Here is a 19,310-nt window from a genome sequence, read left to right on the forward strand (position 1 = left end):
AATAAAAATATAAAATAAAATAAGCCAAACATGGTGGTGTGTGCCTGTAGTCCCAGCTACATGGGAGGCTGAGGCAGGAGAATTGCCTGAGCCCAGGAGGTCAAGGCTGCAATGAGCCATGACTGTGGCACTATACGCCAGCCTAGGCTACAGTGAGATGCTATCTCAATAATAATTAAAAAAAAAAAAAAGAGAGAGAGACGCAAGACGCGTAACAAAGACAAAAACAAATCTAGACAGAACATGGTGACCCCGACCCGAGGAACACAAAGGTGGAGAAGGGAGGCTGCAGGTAGCAGGTACAAGAGGAGTCAGACAGCGCCCAAAGCACAGACACCCAGGCTCACCCAAGAGGCCATCCCTGGGGACAGACAGAAGCAGGGCCACCCAGAAGACACACCCCACTCTAGCTCTGGACCAGGACCGTGGCCAAGAGGAGAAAGGCTTCTCTTTCTTACAGGTCTACTAAGTTCATTATAACTCCAGACATGGTACAAAAATAAGTATGAAAACAAGAAGGAGTTACAGACAGTAGCGATGAAATATGACCAAGGGGCTTTCTAATAAATTTCTAAGAGAATCTGATCAATAAAATGTACACATTTTCGGCCGGGCGCGGTGGCTCAAGCCTGTAATCCCAGCACTTTGGGAGGCCGAGACGGGCGGATCACGAGGTCGGGAGATCAAGACCATCCTGGCTAACATGGTGAAACCCCGTCTCTACTAAAAATACAAAAAATTAGCCGGGCGACCTGGCGGGCGCCTGTAGTCCCAGCTACTCGGGAGGCTGAGGCAGAAGAATGGCGTGAACCCGGGAGGCGGAGCTTGCAGTGAGCTGAGATCCGGCCACTGCACTCCAGCCTGGGTGACAGAGCGAGACTCCGTCTCAAAAAAAAAAAAAAAAAAGTACACATTTTCATTTTCCAGTATGTTTTAAATGCTCAGTAACATTTTTAGCAGATAGTTTAATAAACTGAACATTAAGAAAACTTCAGGCTGGGCGCGGTGCCTCACATCTGTAATCCCAGCACTTTGGGAGGCTGAGGCGGGCAGATCACCTGAGGTCAAAACTTCAAGACCAGCCTGCCCAACATGTGAAACCCCGTCTCTACTAAAAATATAAAAAATTAGCTGGGCATGGTGGCGGGTGCCTGTAATCCCAGCTATTTGGGAGGCTGAGGCAAGAGAATCGCTTAAACCAGGGAGGTGGAGGTTGCAGTGGGCCGAGATCGCATCATTGCACTCCAGCCTGGGCAACAAGAGCAAACCTCCGTCTCAAAAAAAAAAGAAATACTATCAAGTATTACCGACATACAAAATCTCTCAGACACATAGAAATCACTATTTGAATCCCTCCTAGAAGCTCAGCCTAAGAGAATGACTTTTAACGTCACATTTATGAAATATTCCACTCACTGCAGCTTTGGGTATCATAGCAAAAGCTTAGAATCAGCCTACATGCTCACAACAAAGAAGAGATTAAGTCAGCTGGGGCATAGACACTCAATGAAATATTACACAGTCCTTAAAAAGATATAAAAACTATGGAAACATAGGTACAAAATTAAAGCAAGTGGTGTATCTGGGTTAAGGGGATGTTGAAATTTTCTGTACTCTTCCAGCAACTTTTCCATAAGCTTGAAATTACATCTAATTGAAAAGTGAAATATATATATAAAAGAATACAAGTCCGGGCATGGTGGCTCACACCTGTAATCCCAGCACTTTGGGAGGCCTAGGTAGGCAGATCACAAGGTCAGGAGGTCGAGATCATCCTGGCTAACATGGTGAAACCCCGTCTCTACTAAAAATTTAAAAAATTAGACGGGTATGGTGGCGGGCGCCTATAGTACCAGCTACTCGAGAGGCTGGGGCAGGAGAATGGCGTGAACCCGGGAGGCGGAACTTGCAGTGAGCCAAGATTGTGCCACTGCGCTCTAGCCTGAGTGACAGAGTGAGACTCAGTCTCAAAAAAAACAAAAAACAAAAAAAAAGAATACAAGGCCAGCCATGGTGGCTCACACTTGTAATCCCAGCACTTTGGGAGGCCGAGGCAGGCAGATCACAAGGTCAGGAGTTTGAGACCAGCCTGACCAACATGGTGAAACCTCATCTCTACTAAAAATACAAAAATCAGCCGGGTGTGGTGGCACGTGCCTGTAATCCCAGCTACTCAGGAGGCTGAAGCAGTAGAATCGCTTAAACCTGGGAGTCGGGAGGTTGCAGTGAGCCGAGATCCGCCACTGCACTCCAGCCTCAATGACAGAGCGAGACTCCTTCTCAAAAAAAAAAAAAAAATACAAAATTGTTACAGATACTAACATTGCGAAAGTGTTACAGGCACGGCTACAGAAGAGACTAACAAGAAAACCACAACATGAGAAGCATGGTCATTAAAGTATTGGGATTATGGATTTTTCTTTTATGACAATTTTTTTGTTGGAGGCGGGGAAGCAAGGTCTTGCTCTGTTGCCCAGGCTGGAGTGCAGTGGCGCAATCGATCACAGTTCAATACAGCCTCAAACCTCTGGGCTCAAGCAATCCTCTGGTCTCAGCTTCCCAATGTGCTGGGATTACAAGTTTGAGCCATCGAGTCCAGCTATGACACAAATCCAAGCTAAACATAATGTGAAGCCTAAGGTTTCCAGCTCTGTAGAAGGTGGGCTACAGCCCTGAGGGTGGAGAAACTTTCTCATGTGTCTGAGAAGCTGGCTGAGCAGCCGAAGCAAGCACCAGACTTTGGCTTCCCTGAAGAAGGGAACCCTCTAGACACACAGGCTCACAAAGAACAAAGTAAACTCTTGAATTAAGACTCCCAAACCTTCCCTAAGTTCAGGGCCTGTGTACAGGCTGCAGAAGGTGGCCAGTGCCTGGTACATGGTACAAACGTGATCAGCAACACAGAACCCATGGCGGCAATAAGCACCCTAAGAGTACCACTCAGCTGGGTGCGGAGGCTCATGCTTGTAAATCAGCACCTTGGAAGGCCGAGGAAGGGTGATCGCTTGAGCTTAGGAGTTCGAGACCAGCCTGAACAACATGGCAAAACCCCATCTCTATGAAATTTAGAAAAATTAGCCGGGCATGGCTAGGCGCGATAGCTCACACCTGTAATCCCAGCACTTTGGGAGGCCAAAGTAGGTGGATCACAAGGTCAGGAGATCGAGACCATCCTGGCTAACATGGTGAAACCCCGTCTCTACTAAAACTACAAAAAATTTGACAGGTGTGGTGATGGGTGCCTGTAGTCCCAGCTACCGGGAAGCTGAGGCAGGAGAATGGCGTGAACCCGGGAGGCGAAGCTTGCAGTGAGCCGAGACTGCACCACTGCACTCCAATCTGGGCAACAGAGCGAGACTCTGTCTCAAAAAAAAGAAAAAGAAAAAAAAAGAAAAATTAGCCGGGCACGGTGTTGTGTGCTTGTAGTTGCAGGTACTCAGGGGGCTGAGGCAGGAGGATCACTTGAGTCCAGCAAGTTGAGGCTGCAGTGAGTCAAGATCATGCCACTGAACTCCAGCCTGGGCAATAGAGACAGACCCTGTCTCCAAAAACAAAACAAAACAAAAAAAGAGGCCAGGTGTGATGGCTCACGCCTGTAATGCTAGCACTTTAGGAGGCCGAGGTGGGTGGACTGCCTGAGCTCAGGAGTTTGAGACCAGCTTGGGCAACATGGCAAAACCCCATCTCTACAAAAAAGTACAAAAAATTAGCTGGGCGTAGTGGCGCACGCCTGTGTCCCAGCTCCTTGGGAGGCTGCGGCAGAAGACTCACCTGAACCCAGGGGGCGGAGGTTGCAGTGAGCTGAGATCACGCCACTGCACTCCAGCCTGGGCGACAGAGTGAGACTCTGTCCCAAAAAAAAACAAACAAGAGCATCACTCATTTATGGAAAGCTGTGCTTTTGCGAAGGCTCACGAGGCTCAGCAGTAAGTCGAGTGTGTCTTATGGTTTTCATAAACATTCACTTCACAAGAGAAGCCAGAGGTCAGACTAAGTCCTGGAGCTCAGTCCGTGCCTTTATGGTCTGTCCCTAGAACCAAAGCCTGCTATAACATAACCTAAGTGCAATCAAACTCCAGCAACTCTCCCCTGGGAGATTAGCAAGAACCCTCCATCTTCAGGGACAATGGAAGGTGGGAAAAAGGTCATAATCACCAGGCTCAGGGCCAGCAAGAACCGTAATGGGCCTGGGCTGTCCTGGCGAGGCTGGCCAGCCATGGGCATACCTGGACACAGCACAGGGCCTCCAAGGCTGCCCTGGACTGCAGAACAGCAGGACTGCACTGAGCTGTAGGGACCCACACAAGGCAAGGGAGGCAGGAGGAGCCGGCACTTCACACTGCACCGTCCCAGGCACCACAGCGTGGCTGCAAATTAACCTGGCCGCTCCCATAAGCCGCCATCAGTGTTCCACAGGTGGGGGAGGGGAGAGCACCACCTGTCTCTGCCACGCCATCCCCCCCACACCCGTCCCACCACCATGTGCATCAGATCAACACGGGCGTAAGTAAATCTGTGTGCCGAGTCCCCAAGCACAGCTCAAGGACACAGCAGGAGGGGAGGACAGGACAGTGGCAAACTCTGGTCTCCAGCAAGGCGGGCTCCAGCTGCGTCTCCACCAGAGGCAGGGGCCAGCCGAGACCTGGTTTCCCAGCCTAGATGCAGAGCAGAAGCTATGGAGGTGCAGAGCTAGAGGCCAGCCAGGGAAAAGCACACATGACACACTTCCATTTCAGCAGAGATTCAAGGGAACACATTGCTTTATGAAAAACTGACAAGTGAGCCACTGAGTAAAATCTCATACATGAACACATTTTTTTTTAGTTGTATTCATTTATTTATGACTGACTGACTGAATAAGGGTCTCACTCTGCTGCCCAGGCTCAGTGCAGTGGTGCAATCACAGCTCACTGCGGCCTCAACCTCCCAGGCTCTAAGTTTTGGTTGCCTTTGATTGTCATAACCGGGTCAGGGGAGAAAGTGTTACTGGCACCTGCTGGGTAGAGGCAGGGGCGCTGCTAAACATGCTACCAGGAACAGGTCTCCACAATAGAGAGACCCGGACCACAGGTCAACCACTCCCGGCTGAGAAATCCTGCTCTATCTTCATAGACTCCACCCCCACATCAGAAAGAAACCCACCACGTCTTAGTGGCCCCCCTCCAAGCGCTCAGCACAAGTGGGCCACATGTGCAACACGGCCCTGCAGCCTCACCTGGGACGGGGGAAGACAGAAACACAGGCACGGGGGCCGGGCACGGTGGCTCAAGCCTGTAATCCCAGCACTTTGGGAGGTAGAGATGGGCGGATCACGAGGTCAGGAGATCGAGACCATCCTGGCTAACACGGTGAAACTCGGTCTCTACCAAAAAACACAAAAAACTAGGCGGGCGAGGTGGCGGGCGTCTGTAGTCCCAGCTACTCGGGAGGCTGAGGCAAGAGAAAGGCGTGAACCCGGGAGTCGGAACTTGCAGTGAGCTGAGATCCGGCCACTGCACTCCAGCCTGGGTGACAGAGCGAGACTCCGTCTCAAAAAAAAAAAAAAAAAAAGAAAGAAAGAAACACAGGCACGGGCACAGGGAGCCCGGGAGACAGCGGGGAGGGCCCAGGCTGAAGAAGGTAGTTTAAAATCCTCACGCTATGTTTGGGCAACAGGAAGAACTTATTTCCACAATACACACAGTGTGAAACGGCAGTGAGATTCCCCACAAGGGGACGTGACTTTAAATGGAGACAACTGTACTGGAGCGGGACCAAGAGACCCACGGAACAACGAGTCCACGGCAGACACGAGCTAAGGGGCCGAAGGGAACGGAGGGCGTTTGGGGAGGAAAGCAGCGCAGACTGGCCAGCGCACGGAAACTGACAGGAGCCGGGGACACACCCCTACGGGGTGACAGTGCCACTTCCTCAGCAGCAGAGGGTGAGACCCCTACTGCGAGACGATGCCACTAATCCCGACATCTGGGCAGAAGCGCATCTTCCTGGTGAGAGGCACCCGCGATCCATCCTCCTCGCAGACAGCGGCGGGCACGCCAGCAGCAAGCGCCGCCTCCCTCTGGTAGTTTCTTTTGGACTCCGGGCTCAGCTGTCACAGCACAGGTTTTGGCTAAAACTCCGCTTGACAATGCTGTTTCCAAATGTCAGCCTTTGACATTTCACTTGCTGTGGGATTATACCCAGTAATTTCTCTGATTTAAGATTTTTTTTTTTTTACTAAGCAAACTCTCAGCACAGAAGTGGGATGAAAAACACATCTAGCAGGCCAGGTCTGACTGCCACGAAGAACACCTTGTTTCTTCCGCGGTGCAGCACGCCACAGCAGAGCGAGAGCCGTTCCAGCCAGGAAAGCGCTGGGAACAAGACCAGCTGGGTGCATCTGACCTACAGCCTGCTCCCGGCAGAGCTAGGAGGCAGTGTCATCTTTCAGCGAAAGAGCCACACCCCCACGCACCCCACCCCAGCAGGTAAAGGAGCGTGAAGCTCCACCTCCCACAATGTGGGTATATTCTTAGCACTCTATCCGTGGGGGATCTGTGATTGAGACAGTAGTTAGAAAACCATTGTGTTCTGTCTACTTCCCAGAGCCTGTCACATGAGAAAGGTTTAAGCCAGGTTTTTTCCTATCTGTAAGCATTCATGCATCTAATGTTACTTTTTTTTTCTTTTTTTTTGAGACAGTCTCACTCTGCTGCCCAGGCTAGAGTGCAGTGGTGCAGTCTTGGCTCACTGCAACTTCCGCTTCCCGGGGTTCAAGTGACCGTCCTGCCTCAGCCTCCCCAGCAGCCGGGACTACAGGCAGCCACCACCACACCCAGTTAATTTTCATATTTTTAGTAGAGATAGGGTTTCACCATGTTGGCCAGGCTGGTCTCGAACTCCTGACCTCAAGTGATCTACGTGCTGCGGCCTCCCAAAGTGCTGGGATTACAGGCGTGAGCCACCGGGCCCAGCCCTAAATCTTATTTTTAAAAGATGACTGGCAACGTCACCCAGCCCAAAAGACTCCAAAACACTCAAAGGTGTGAATAAGCTTCTCCCCTCCAGGAGTACCCACTACCTGAGGATACAAAACATAAACACTTCCTCGTCTTACTTTGCTGTGCACACCTGTCTGAAACCATCAGCACACAGTATGCTGGTGCACAACGACCTGGAGCCTGAGCTGAGCCCTGTCCTGCTTTTGATTTGGTGGATATGAGGTAGGAGGCTCAGCCAGAGTCAGAGGACGGAGGGTGTGTACTCCTGAGATGCAGGGATGGGGGACATGCAGGGTACCGGGCCAAGCTGAAGGGGCAGGAAGAAGATGCCAAGTTTACAACCACCAGATGGGTAGCACCTCCACCTGAATTCCCAGGACGCCACAGCCTTCACTTCGGGACTCTCTCCAGCCCCTGCATCCGCCCCCACCAGGCAGGCACATCTGTGTTGTTCGCATAGCTCACAGCCTATCCGGCAACCCCAAGTCCATAGTCCTGGAAGCACTATGGGAGACGTGAGGCCTCTATCCTGCTCAGTTGCACACAGCGCAGGACGTGGAGTGACATCTGCAGCACACCACTCTCTCCAAAGCCATAAGGACATACTCAGTTTAGCCAGGCGCAGTAGATCACACCTGTAATCCCAGCACTTTCGGAGGCCGGGGGGATCACTTGAGCCCAGGAGTTCAAGACCAAACTGGGTAACACAGTGAGACCCGTCTCTACAAAAATTAGCCAGGTGTGCTGCGTGCGCCTGTAGTCCCAGCGACTTGGGAGGCTGAGGTAGGGAGACTGCTTGAATCCAGGACATCAAGGTTGCAGTGAGCTGAGATTGCACCACTGCACCCCAGCCTAGGTGACAGAATGAGACATAATCTCAAAAAATAAAAGTTAAAAAAAGGGTGGGTGTGGTGGCTCACACCTGTAATCCCAGCACTCTGGGAGGCTGAGACAGGCCGACCACCTGAGGTCAGGAGTTTGAGACCAGCCGGGCCAATATGGTGAAACCCCATCTCTACTAAAAATACAGAAAAAAAATTAGCCAGACGTGGTGGCACATGCCTGTAGTCCCAGCTACTGGGGAGGCTGAGGCAGGAGAATCGCTTGAACCAGAGAAGTAGAGGTTGCAGTGAGCCAAGATCATGCCCTCCAGCCTAGACCTCAGAGCAAAACTCTGTCTTCAAAAAACAAAAAAAAAAGGCCGGGTGCGGTGGCTCACGCCTGTAATCCCGTAATCCCACCACTTTGGGAGGCAGAGGCGGGTGGATCACCTGAGGTCAGGAGTTCGAGACCAGCGTGACCACATGGAGAAACCCCATCTCTACTAAAAATACAAAAAAACTAGCTGGGCGTGTTGATGGATGCCTGTAATCCCAGCTAGTCAGGAGGCTGAGACAGGAGAATCGCTTGAACCTTCAAGGCAGAGGTTGCAGTGAGCTGAGATCGCGCCATTGCTCTCCAGCCTGGGCAACAAGAGTGAAACTTCATGTCAAAAAAAAAAGAAAAAAAAAAAAAGGCAAGCCAGGTTGGGTGGATCACTTGACCCCAGGAGTTTGAGACCAGCCTGGGCAAACACAGCAAAACCCCGTCTCCACTAAAAATACAAAAATTAGCCAGACACGGCGGCACGTGCCTGTGGTCCCAGCTAATCGGGAGGCTGAGGTTTAAGGATTACCTGAGCCCGGGGAAGTCAAGGCTGCAGTGAGCCAAGATCACTTCACTGCACTCCAGCCTGGATGACAGAGGGAGACCCTGCCTCAAAAATAAAAAAGAGTAATAAATAAAAAGAAAAATTCACTATTTTGCTCATCAAAGTCTCTCAAAGGTGGTGACTTAACTACACCATTCACCCAATTACACAGCCAATAAGAGGACATGGTCCCCGCCCACAGAAAGCTAATGTCCAGACTGACCTCACTACGGAACCATCCAGATAAAGTGGTGGGGGTGGCTATGCAGAGATGGGCGGGTGCTGGGAGAGTCTAGGGCAGCCCCTTGTCTGGCCAGGGGCTTGGGCCGACCAGCTGGGGAGCTGCATCACTGGCCCAGGAAAAGCGATGACAGCTTACATGGCACTGCAAGAGCAGGGAGGGTCACACTCACATCCAAAAACTGAAACGTCCTAACAGCTAAACAGGTACCACACAGTTTTCATTCCAAAATGTTATATATATAAAATGTTTAAAAAATAGAGATGGGGTTTTGCTATGTTGTCCCGGCTGGTTTCAAACTCCTGAGCTCAAGTGATCTGCCTGCCTCAGCCTCCAAAAGTGATGCAATTACAGGCTTGAGCCACCATGCCTGGCCACTTTTTTTTGAGACGGGGTCTCACTGTGTCTCCCAGGCTGGAGTTCAGTGGCACAATCACAGCTCACTGCAGTCTCAACCTCCTGGGCTCAAGTGATCCTCCCACCTCAGCCTCCCGAGTAGCGGGACCACAGGTGTGCACCACTGTGCCCAGCTAATTTTTGTAGAGTTGGGGTCTTACCATGTTGCCCAGGCTGGTCTCAAACTCCAGGGCTCAAGTGATCCACCCTCCTTGGCCTCCCAAAGTGCTGGGATTACAGACCTGACCCACCACATCAGGCTGCCCCACACATTTTAAAGTTTCGCCTCCCCCTAATGTCAGATTCCAAAGACAGCAGCCTTCATGAGTCAGAAAGAAGCATCAGTCATTTTGAAATCAACATCCAAATGAAGTGTAGAAAGGCCTCTGGATTTTTGAAACGGCAATAACAGATGATGTAATACAGACAAAGACACCCCCACCCCACTGCTTTCCCACTGCATGCCTTACATGCCACAGCACCACTTCCATGCCAGCAGCTTCAATGACGTAAAGCGAATGCAGTCCCATCAAGACCACAGCATTGGCTGAGCAGCTGCTCCATGCTGGGCACTGTCCTGGACACTGGAAGTACAGCAAAGAATGAAACCAAGACTATGCCCTCGAGAAGACTGCATTCCAGCAGGACAGACAGACTTCAAAATACAGAGCAGGGAAATGCAGTGTGTCACATGGTGATGATTACTTTGAGAAAAATAAAGCAGGCAAAGAGAACAGGACTATTTGGATGGAGGCGGTGCAAATTCCAATAATCAGACAGCCTTCGCTGGGAAGGTGGTATCTTGATATCTGAGCAAAGATTCGAGAAGGTGGGGAGAGCACCGGAGCCTTCCCAGCAGAGCAAAGGAGGCAGGCGCAACTCTGGAATCACAGCTGTTCAGCATGGCCACGACACGGCCACTTGCAGACAGAGCCCCAGGCTGCTGGGTAGGGACCCCAGCACCTCAGAGTACCCTTTCTGGGGTCACTTCTGGCACCCTCTGCAAACCTCAAGGGCGAAGTGTGAGGCCTGGGGCCATCCATTGGGGTCCAGGCACCTCCCGAAGGAGCCTCGAAGCCAGCCAATCGCCGGCTCCAGACCCATGCTGTCAGGTATCTCTGTGGCCACCAGACCACTGCCACTCTCACAGGTGTGATGACATGGGACCTGTCTACTGGTAGTCTTCTGCCTTCGTGGAATTCTGTAACTTCCTTCCTGCCTCGGCCACAGCACATCAGCCAAGCACCTGTCAGGGTCCCTCCCTGGCAGGATGATGTTTAGAAGCTCAACACAGTGCCTCTGCCTTCTCTTCAGGGCCATCAGAACTTGCTACCATGGGTGTGTTGTAATAAATAACTTTATTTCTGCAGCAAAAAAAAAGATGGTTGAATATTACCTTTTAAAGCACTTTTTAGCATCAATTGTGAAATAAAAAGCCTGAGAAAAAGCCCTCTGAGTGTGAAGTGTCTAAATGTTTATTTGTACTACTATTGTTGTAAAGGGCACGTTTTGCAGCATTTTCAGGTAGTGATTACACTGCAGCCACGACCTGGAGGAAACGCACTGCCAGGGCCCACGTGCAGGGTAGGGTCCTGCCAGGCTCCCGAAATGCCCCCTTTCCCAGCACTCAGTCCCACGGAGGCAGCAGAGCCTCAGGGAGGCCAGCAACTCTGGGCCTGGGGGTGAGTCCTTCAGTCCCTGCACAGTCCAATCAAACTGCCACCCATTTGGTGACCTAAAATTGTAGTAAGTAAACAATTTTGGTTATTCAGTAGCTTCTGAAATTTAAATCTCTGAAACAATTTAAAGCAATAAGACCCTAGGTGTACCTGTCTACTATCCTTGTCCTCCCTAATAAAACGAGCTAGGCGTGGTGGCTCATATCTGTAGTCCCCCATTTTGGGAGGCCAAGGCAGGAGTACTGCTTGAGCCCAGGTGTTGGGAGACCAGCCTGGGTAACATGGCGAGACCCCACCTCTTAAAAAAAAAAAAAAAATCTGCGGCTGGGCGCAGTGGCTCAAGCCTGTAATCCCAGCACTTTGGGAGGCTGAGACGGGTGGATCACGAGGTCAGGAGATCAAGACCATCCTGGCTAACACGGTGAAACCCCGTCTCTACCAAAAAACAAAAAACTAGCCGGGCAAGGTGGCGGGCGCCTGTAGTCCCAGCTACTCGGGAGGCTGAGGCAGGAGAATGGTGTAAACCCGGGAGGCGGAGCTTGCAGTGAGCTGAGATCTGGCCACTGCACTCCAGCCTGGGCGACAGAATGAGACTCCGTCTCAAAAAATCAAAAAATCTGCTGGCTGTGGTGGCGCACACCTGTAATCCCAGCTACTAGGGAGGCTGAAGTGGGAGAATTACTTGAGCCCAGGAGGCTGAGGCTGCAATGAGCCGTGGTCAAACCAATGCGCTCCAGCAAGGGTGACAGAATAAAACCTTGTCTCTTGGCCGGGCGCGGTGGCTCAAGCCTGTAATCCCAGCACTTTGGGAGGCCGAGGCGGGCGGATCATGAGGTCAGGAGATCGAGACCATCCTGGCTAACACGGTGAAATCCCGTCTCTACTAAAAATACAAAAAACTAGCCGGGTGAGGTGGCGGGCACCTGCAGTCCCAGCTACTCAGGAGGCTGAGGCAGGAGAATGGCATAAACCCGGGAGGCGGAGCTTGCAGTGAGCCGAGATCGCGCCACTGCACTCTAGCCTGGGTGACAGAGCGAGACGCTGTCTCAAAAAAAAAAAAAAAAAAAAAAAAAGGAGCTCCTCACAAGAGAAGTCCACCAAAAACACCAGTGCCCACCTCACAGGTGTGGTGTCACCATGCAAGCCCCCCACTCCCAGGTTATGATCTGATCACTGGGTTTTCCTACAGACACACAGGTGCACGCACCCACACCCAAGGGAAGGCGGGGAGCTGTGGCCTGCCTCGCCAGCAGCCTCACTCCCTGGGGCTCCTCACGGCCAAGGCCTGCCCAGGTCAGTGCGGCTTCTTTCCCACCAGGAGCCTCCCGCCAACCATGTCTTTCCACACCCCGTTCTCAGTCCTGGCAACCAATCAATCTCCCCACTCAGGACAGGACACCCTCTGTCCTCTTCTACCTTCTACTCCACTGACGAGACAAGCTTCTGTTACTTCATCAGTGCTGAGAAATGTGAGAGGCGTGTCACGGCACAGGTCTACTGAGAACAGGGAAAGGCCAATGCTCTAAACAGAACGTGGCTGGGAGAATAAGCACCATCAACAGGTTAGGTCCTTAAAGCTACCAGGTGCCATCCCCCAAGTCTCTGGAAGAGGGGCTCTCACATCCCTCCACGCCACTCAATGATGAGTCACTGCCGCCTACTTATTTCCACAGGCAGATGGGACCACCAGGTGCTCGTCCTGTTGCTCTTTTCCAGAGCCGGCACTCAGGTTTCAGCGAGACCCCACCCCTGCCCCAGCCACACCTCTGATAGAAAAACAAACCCTGAGTTGTAAACAAATTGAAACTTGTAAAAATGTAGCCGATGGGTAAACTGGGCATTTTCTGAGGATTTTACTTTGTTTCATAAAATGTGTATTTTATGAAAGAACTTAAGAGTTTCAATTCCTTTTTTTGAGGCGGAGTCTTGCTCTGTGGCCCAGGCTGGAGTGCAGTGGCGCGATCTGGGCTCACTGCAAGCTCCGCCTCCCGGGTTCACGCCATTCTCCTGCCTCAGCCTCCTGAGTAGCTGGGACTACAGGCGCCCGCCACCGCGCCCGGCTAAGTTTTTTGTATTTTTAGTAGAGACGGGGTTTCACCATGGTCTCGATCTCCTGACCTTGTGATCCGCCCGCCTCGGCCTCCCAAAGTGCTGGGATTACAGGCGTGAGCCACCGCGCCCGGCCTAAGAGTTTCAATTTCTTTAACTTTTCTAGGTATGAAGTTCAGCAGTTTCCATCTCTTAGAAGTAGAAACCAGGCAGGACGCAGTCGCTCAAGCCTGTAATCCCACCACTTCGGAGGCCAAAGTGGGAGGATGGCTTGAGTCAGGAGTTCAAGACCAGTCTGGGCAACATAGTGAAACCCCATCTCTACAAAGACAATTTAAAAATTAGCCAGGCATAGTGGCATGTGCCTGTAGTCCTAGCTACTAGGGAGGTTGAGGCAGGAGAATCACTTGAGGCCAGGAGTTCAAGACTAGCCTGGGCAACACAGTGAGACCCCAGTGAGACCCCATCTCTTTTTAAGAACCCTATCTTTTTTTAAAGAAAAAAAAAAAAGTAGATATTCTCTTGGCCGGGCACAGTGGCTCACACCTGTAATCCCAGCACTTTGGGAGGCCAAGGCAGGCGCATCACCTGAGATCAGGAGTTTGAGATCTGCCTGGCCAGTACGGTGAAACCTGGTCTCTACTAAAAATACAAACATTAGCTGGGCGTGGTGGCACACACCTATAATTCCAGCTACTCGGGAGGCTGAGGCAGGAGAATCGCTTGAACCTAGGAGGCAGAAGTTGCAGTGGGCAGAGATCGTGCCACTGCACTCCAGCCTGGGTGACAAAAGCGAAACTCCATCTCAAAAAAAAAAAAATGGAAATCAGGGTGCCTCCTATGGTCAAGATGCTGTCCCGCAGATGAACAGTGAAGCCAGCAAGAGAAAGGATCCTGAACAAAAAGCTAAGCTACCTTTGAATGGCTGTGTGTGCTCTGGAGCCTGGGAATGCAGTGGACAGGCACAGCCAGCGCCCGCACACTCTCACACACGGCAACTAGGAACTGCTCTCTCCAGGCCCCCGGACCAAAGTTGTGGGAGGCTGCTACAATTCAACCAGCTCATCTCCAAAGGGATACTGCCCTCAGGTCAGCTGTGCTCACTGGCAAAGAACATTCTGGTAAAAACCTCCTCTCACCCCAGGAAACTCCACAAAGCTAGGTCCGGTACAGAAAACTAGGTGGAGGTAGGGGGTGTTAGGGAGGGAACGCCACTACCTTCCTCCACCCCCCGGGCTGCCACTACCAAGGACAACTGTGGTGAAGCAGCAAAACCAATGCCCCCGTTGGGTTCCAGGCTTACAGCTTACCTGTGGATAAGCCACCCCTCTCCGACCCATCAAGACTCTTTTACAAAATGAGGCTAATGACATGGGCCCACTCGCAAGGGCTGCGGGCCCCACACCAGACAGGAGTGTGAAGCACTCTGTGGAGTCCGGCGGGCAGCTCACAGGGCAGGCCCTGTGGCGGACGGGATTCTTGGTGTGCTCGTACCAGCAACCCATGTCCGAAAGCTCTGCCCACACTGGTCCGTGACCACAGGCAGATGGGAAGCTGGCCCACAGCAGGCACGTGGTCACCAACGCTCTCCCGCGGTGCAACTCACCAAAACGCAGCTCACCCCAATCAGCATGGAAGCTCCGGCAACAGGTGAGGGCAGGAGGAAAGCTGTTTCTATTTCTCCACGAAGGGAGGGAGGAGCGGTGGGCGGGTGAGCTCCAAGGGCAGCTGCCCAATCTCTCCTCCCACAGCCATCTCCACTGGCCTCCCTAGGAGCCTCTCACCTACCCAGGGCAGACAGAGGGCAACGAGGCGGGAACTGCCAACTGTCTGAAGTCTAGTCCTCAGGCTCAACCGGGCTGCCAGCCTCAGGAAGCGCCAGGTCTCAATTTCACTAACCCACATCTTCAACATTGTCTTTGTATATTTGTCACACAAACATATGATGAAAACACCAAAGTACAAGATTTCTCTGCAAGGAGGCTTCGTTCACTTTCCACGCTTCGGAGCTTCCTACAGGTGTACTTTAAACACCACTGATCAACACGAAAACCAGGATGCAGGCCGGGCGCGGTGGCTCACGCCTGTAATCACAACACTTTGGGAGGCCAAGGCAGGCGGATCACAAGGTTGGGAGATCGAGACCATCCTGGCTAACACAGTGAAATCCCGTCTCTACTAAAAATACAAAAAATTAGCCGGGCGTGGTGGCAGGTGCCTGTAGTCCCAGCTACTTGGGAGGCTGAGACAGGAGAATGGTGTAAACCTGGGAGGCGGAACTTGCAGTGAGCCGAGATGGCGCCACTACACTCCAGCCTGGGAGACAGAGAGACACTCCGTCTCAAAAAAATAAAAATAAAAATAACTTTGTTAGGAGGCTATTTTGATAGCTTCAAGTAAACTTACAGGATCTGAAACATCCTGTGTCATTCAAAACCTGACTCTGACACGATGCTCAACATTAATTTGAAAAATAGAGGGCTACTGAAGGGAAATAATGTACTTGAAACGAAAAAAGCCCTAATAGAACAAGTTTAGTATGAATTTCTTATCACCACCAACTTCTTTGGCATGTTTTGTCCAAAAGGTCTCAGAGTTTGGCTGCAAACCCAGCCTCCCAGCAGAAGCCAGCTGTATTAGGCGAGTGCAGGCCGCCTGGAGGTCCTCCAGGCCCACACGAAGAGCACCTCCCGCTCGGAAACCTCCTCCACAGGAGGCCGATTCCCTGCTCAGGCAACCCACACCTCCCTGAGTGGCCACCCCAGCCAGGAGAGCTCCTCCCCTGCTAGTCCACGTTGGGGTCCAGACTCTGCCCAGCTCTCTAAAGCAGCCCCACAAAGGCCGGCCACCCCCTCCTGCTCAGACACTAACTACTCTCCTGCCTTGGGCACCATCTGCAATGGCCGTGATGCTGACTGTTTCCCTTCTGCCCCTGGGGCTGAGAGAGGGACAGGAGCATCAGCTGGATCATCCCCTTCCAAGCTGCAGAAGCAATCTTTTTCACGAAAGAATTTCCTCAAACTGGGAGCATGGGGCCCATTCTGTTCATAACCACTTCTCCTAAACCAACCGGGGCCCGCCCTCACCTTTTTTGCCCCAGACACAAAGCTCAGCACCAGCAGCATCTGCACAGGAGAGCCTGCTAAGAATTTTTTTTTTTTTTTTTTTTTTTCAGATGGTCTTACTCTGTTGGCCAGGCTGGAGTGCAGTGGTGCCATCTCCACTCACCGCAACTTCAGTCTCCCAGGTTCAAGCAATTCTCGTGCCTCAGCCTCCCGAGTAACTGGGATTACAGGCACGTGCCATTACCGCACGGTTAATTTTTGTATTTTTTATACAGACAGGGTTTCAGCATGTTGGAGAGGCTGGTTTCGAACTCCTGATTTCTGGTGCTCCACCTGCCTCAGCCTCCCAAAGTGCTCGGATTACAGGCGTGAGCCACCACACCCAGTGCTAAGATTTTTTTTTTAAGCATAATTTTGTGCTTAAGACTTTTTATGGAATGAGAACACAATGCATTCACCAATAAAATCTATATTTAGATGCGCATTTTTAAACTATGTATCTGATAATAACCAGCTATGTACATACAATCAGAAGACTTATAATTCTGACCAATGAAAAAAAATCCATGAAAGAAAAATGCCAGCCTGCAGGAAGAACACGTGAGTTACCAACGGAAAAGCAGCCGGAAGCACTCGAGCATCTGAGCGTCTGAGCCCACGCTCTGAAGGAGCCATGCACTCCCTCAGCCTCAGGACCAGAGTCCAGCCCAACTGGGAGAGACAAACGCAGACGAACCCAGCACTCACCCTCAGGAAGGACCCCCAGTGATGTCGACACTGGGGGAAATGAGCAGCCATCAGGCTTCTTAGCTCGTAAGTCAGGAGCCTGCTCACTAACCTGCCTCCCCAGGGTCTGGCTGCTGCAGCTCTCCAGATCAAACTTTCCGAACAACAGGGCTCAGCAAAGCCAGCACACCATTCTTCCAAAGATTGGTCTATTCCTATCCCTTCCCACAGGGAAAGTCCAAGCAGTGCTGGGTGCCAGTCAGCGGAGCCCTGGGCCTGGGCCTAGGTGCACAGCGGGAACCCCAAGACAGGTAGGCTGCTCGGATACTGACTGCTGGGCTCCCCAAGGACCACCAGCCACACAACCATCCTGGGGATGTAGTTTCAGCTCTACAGGTGGCTGCACCTACCCACAGAGCACACGTCCCTTTTACCACCACAGGATACCTTAGAAACAAGAGCAAAGTCAAGGCCTAGAAAAAGCCCCCTGGCACCTTGCCCAATCAGGAAAGAGACCACAAGAGCAGAGTCTCACTGTCAGGAGGGGAAAACAGCTTAAGGTCAGAAGGGCCACTAAGGAAGTCCGGGCATGGTGGTTCACGCCTGTAATCCCAGCACTTTGGGAGGCCGAAGTGGATGGCTTGAGGTCAGGAGTTCAAGACCAACCTGGCCAACATGGTGAAACGTCGTTTCTACCAAAAATACAAAAATGAGCCGGACATGGTGGTAGGAGCCTGTAATCCCAGCTACTCGTGAGGCTGAGGCTGGAGAATCGCCTGAACCCAGGAGATGGAGATTGCAGTGAGCCGAGATCGCGCCACTGCACTCCAGCCTGGGAGACACAGCGAGACTCTGTCTCAAAGCATGTTGGGAGGCTGAGGTGGGTGGATCACGATGTCAGGAGCTCAAGACCAGTTTAACCAAGATGGTGAAACTCCGTCTCTACTAAAAATACAAAAATTAGCTGGGCGCATTGGCAGGCGCTTGTAATCACAGCTACTCGGGAGGCTGAGGCAGGAGAAGCGCTTCAACCCAGGTGGCAGAGGTTGCAGTGAGCCGTGATTGCGCCACTGCACTCCAGCCTAGGTAACAGAGTGAGTGAGACTGCATCTCAAAAAAACAAACAAAAAATTACCTTTAGTTCATCATCTCCTAAGCAGGATTCTTGCCATAAATAGCCTGAATCTAATCTAATGAGGAAACAATGAGACAAATCCAGATTGTGAATCCTGTATTTACATAAAATATGAGACAACTAGCCTCGTATTTTAAGAAATGCCAGCCAGGTGCTGTAGCTCATGCCTGTATTCCCAGCACTTTGGGAGAAGCAGGTGGGAGGATCACTTTAGCCCAGTTCAAGACTAGCCTGGACAACACAGCAAGACCCCATCTGTACAAAAAATTTTAAACATTATAATTAGCCAGCGCTGGGCGTGGTGGCTTAAGCCTGTAATCCCAGCACTTTGGGAGGCTGAGGCAGGGGGATCATGAGGTCAGGAGTTTGTGACCATCCTGGCCAAGATGGTGAAACCCTGTCCCTAATGAAAATATGAAAATTAGCCACACGTGGTGGCAGGCACCTGTAATCCCAGCTACTCCGGAGGCTGAAGCATGAGAATTGCTTGAACCCGGGAGGCGGAGGTTGCAGGGAGCTGACATCGCACCACTGCACCCTAGCCTGGGCAACAGAGCAAGACTCCGTCTCAAAAAAAAAAAAAAAAATTAGCCAGGTGTGGCGGCACAGGCCTATACTCCCAGCTATTCAGGAGGCTAAGGTTGGAGGATGGCTTCAGCCCAAGGGAGTTCAAGGCAGCAGTGAGCTATGATCATGCCACTGCATTCTAGTTTGGGCAACAGAGCAAAACTCAGTCTCTTAGAAAAAAAAAACAAAAAGAAGAAAAAAGAGCTTTGACGAGGACTGGGGACCACTGAGGAAGGCTGAATGTCACCTTTGCATTAAAAAATGCCATGTTACGATAAAACCCCATCTCTACTAAAAATACAAAAATTAGCTAGAAGTGGTGGTACGCACCTGTAAGGCTCAGCTACTTGGGAGGCTGAGGCAGGAGAATCACTTGAACCCAGGAGGCAGAGGTTGCAGTGAGCCAAGATCACACTACTGCACTCCATTCTGGGCAACAGCATGAGATTCCATCCCCCCCCAAAAAAAGAAAAAAAAAAACACAACAACATGCAATGTTAATGCTATCTTGGATGTGATGATGAAGAGGCTGTACAGGAGAAAGCTTCTGAGCTCAGAAGGTACCTGCAGAAGGATTCTGGGGTGAAACGCTACCGTGTGTGACTTACTTTCAAATAACAAAAATAATAGAAAAAAATTTGGGGAGGTGAGGGGGTAACATATACAAGCAAATATGGAAAAGGTTAACAACTGGTAGAATAAAGGCGAAAGGGCTAGGGATAGTCATTGTACTATGCTTTCAACTCTTCCTTAGTTTTGAAATTTTTCAGAATAAAACTTAG

At 51.2% G+C, this 19,310-nt stretch overlaps 1 protein-coding gene across 1 annotated transcript in view; it reads right to left on the reverse strand.

The window, feature by feature from the left end:
• LOC104661825 (3-phosphoinositide-dependent protein kinase 1) overlaps positions 1 to 11,280 on the reverse strand; it is a 36,551-nt gene extending 25,271 nt beyond the window's left edge. The window contains 1 exon segment of the mRNA XM_030924694.1: positions 9,778 to 11,280. Within this exon segment, the coding sequence (XP_030780554.1) occupies positions 9,778 to 9,837 (60 nt within the window). The 5' untranslated portion in view covers positions 9,838 to 11,280.
• Between the last annotated feature and the right edge of the window lie 8,030 nt (positions 11,281 to 19,310).

The sequence above is a fragment of the Rhinopithecus roxellana genome, chromosome 20 (assembly GCF_007565055.1).
Source record: "Rhinopithecus roxellana isolate Shanxi Qingling chromosome 20, ASM756505v1, whole genome shotgun sequence".
Taxonomy (NCBI): domain Eukaryota; kingdom Metazoa; phylum Chordata; class Mammalia; order Primates; family Cercopithecidae; genus Rhinopithecus; species Rhinopithecus roxellana.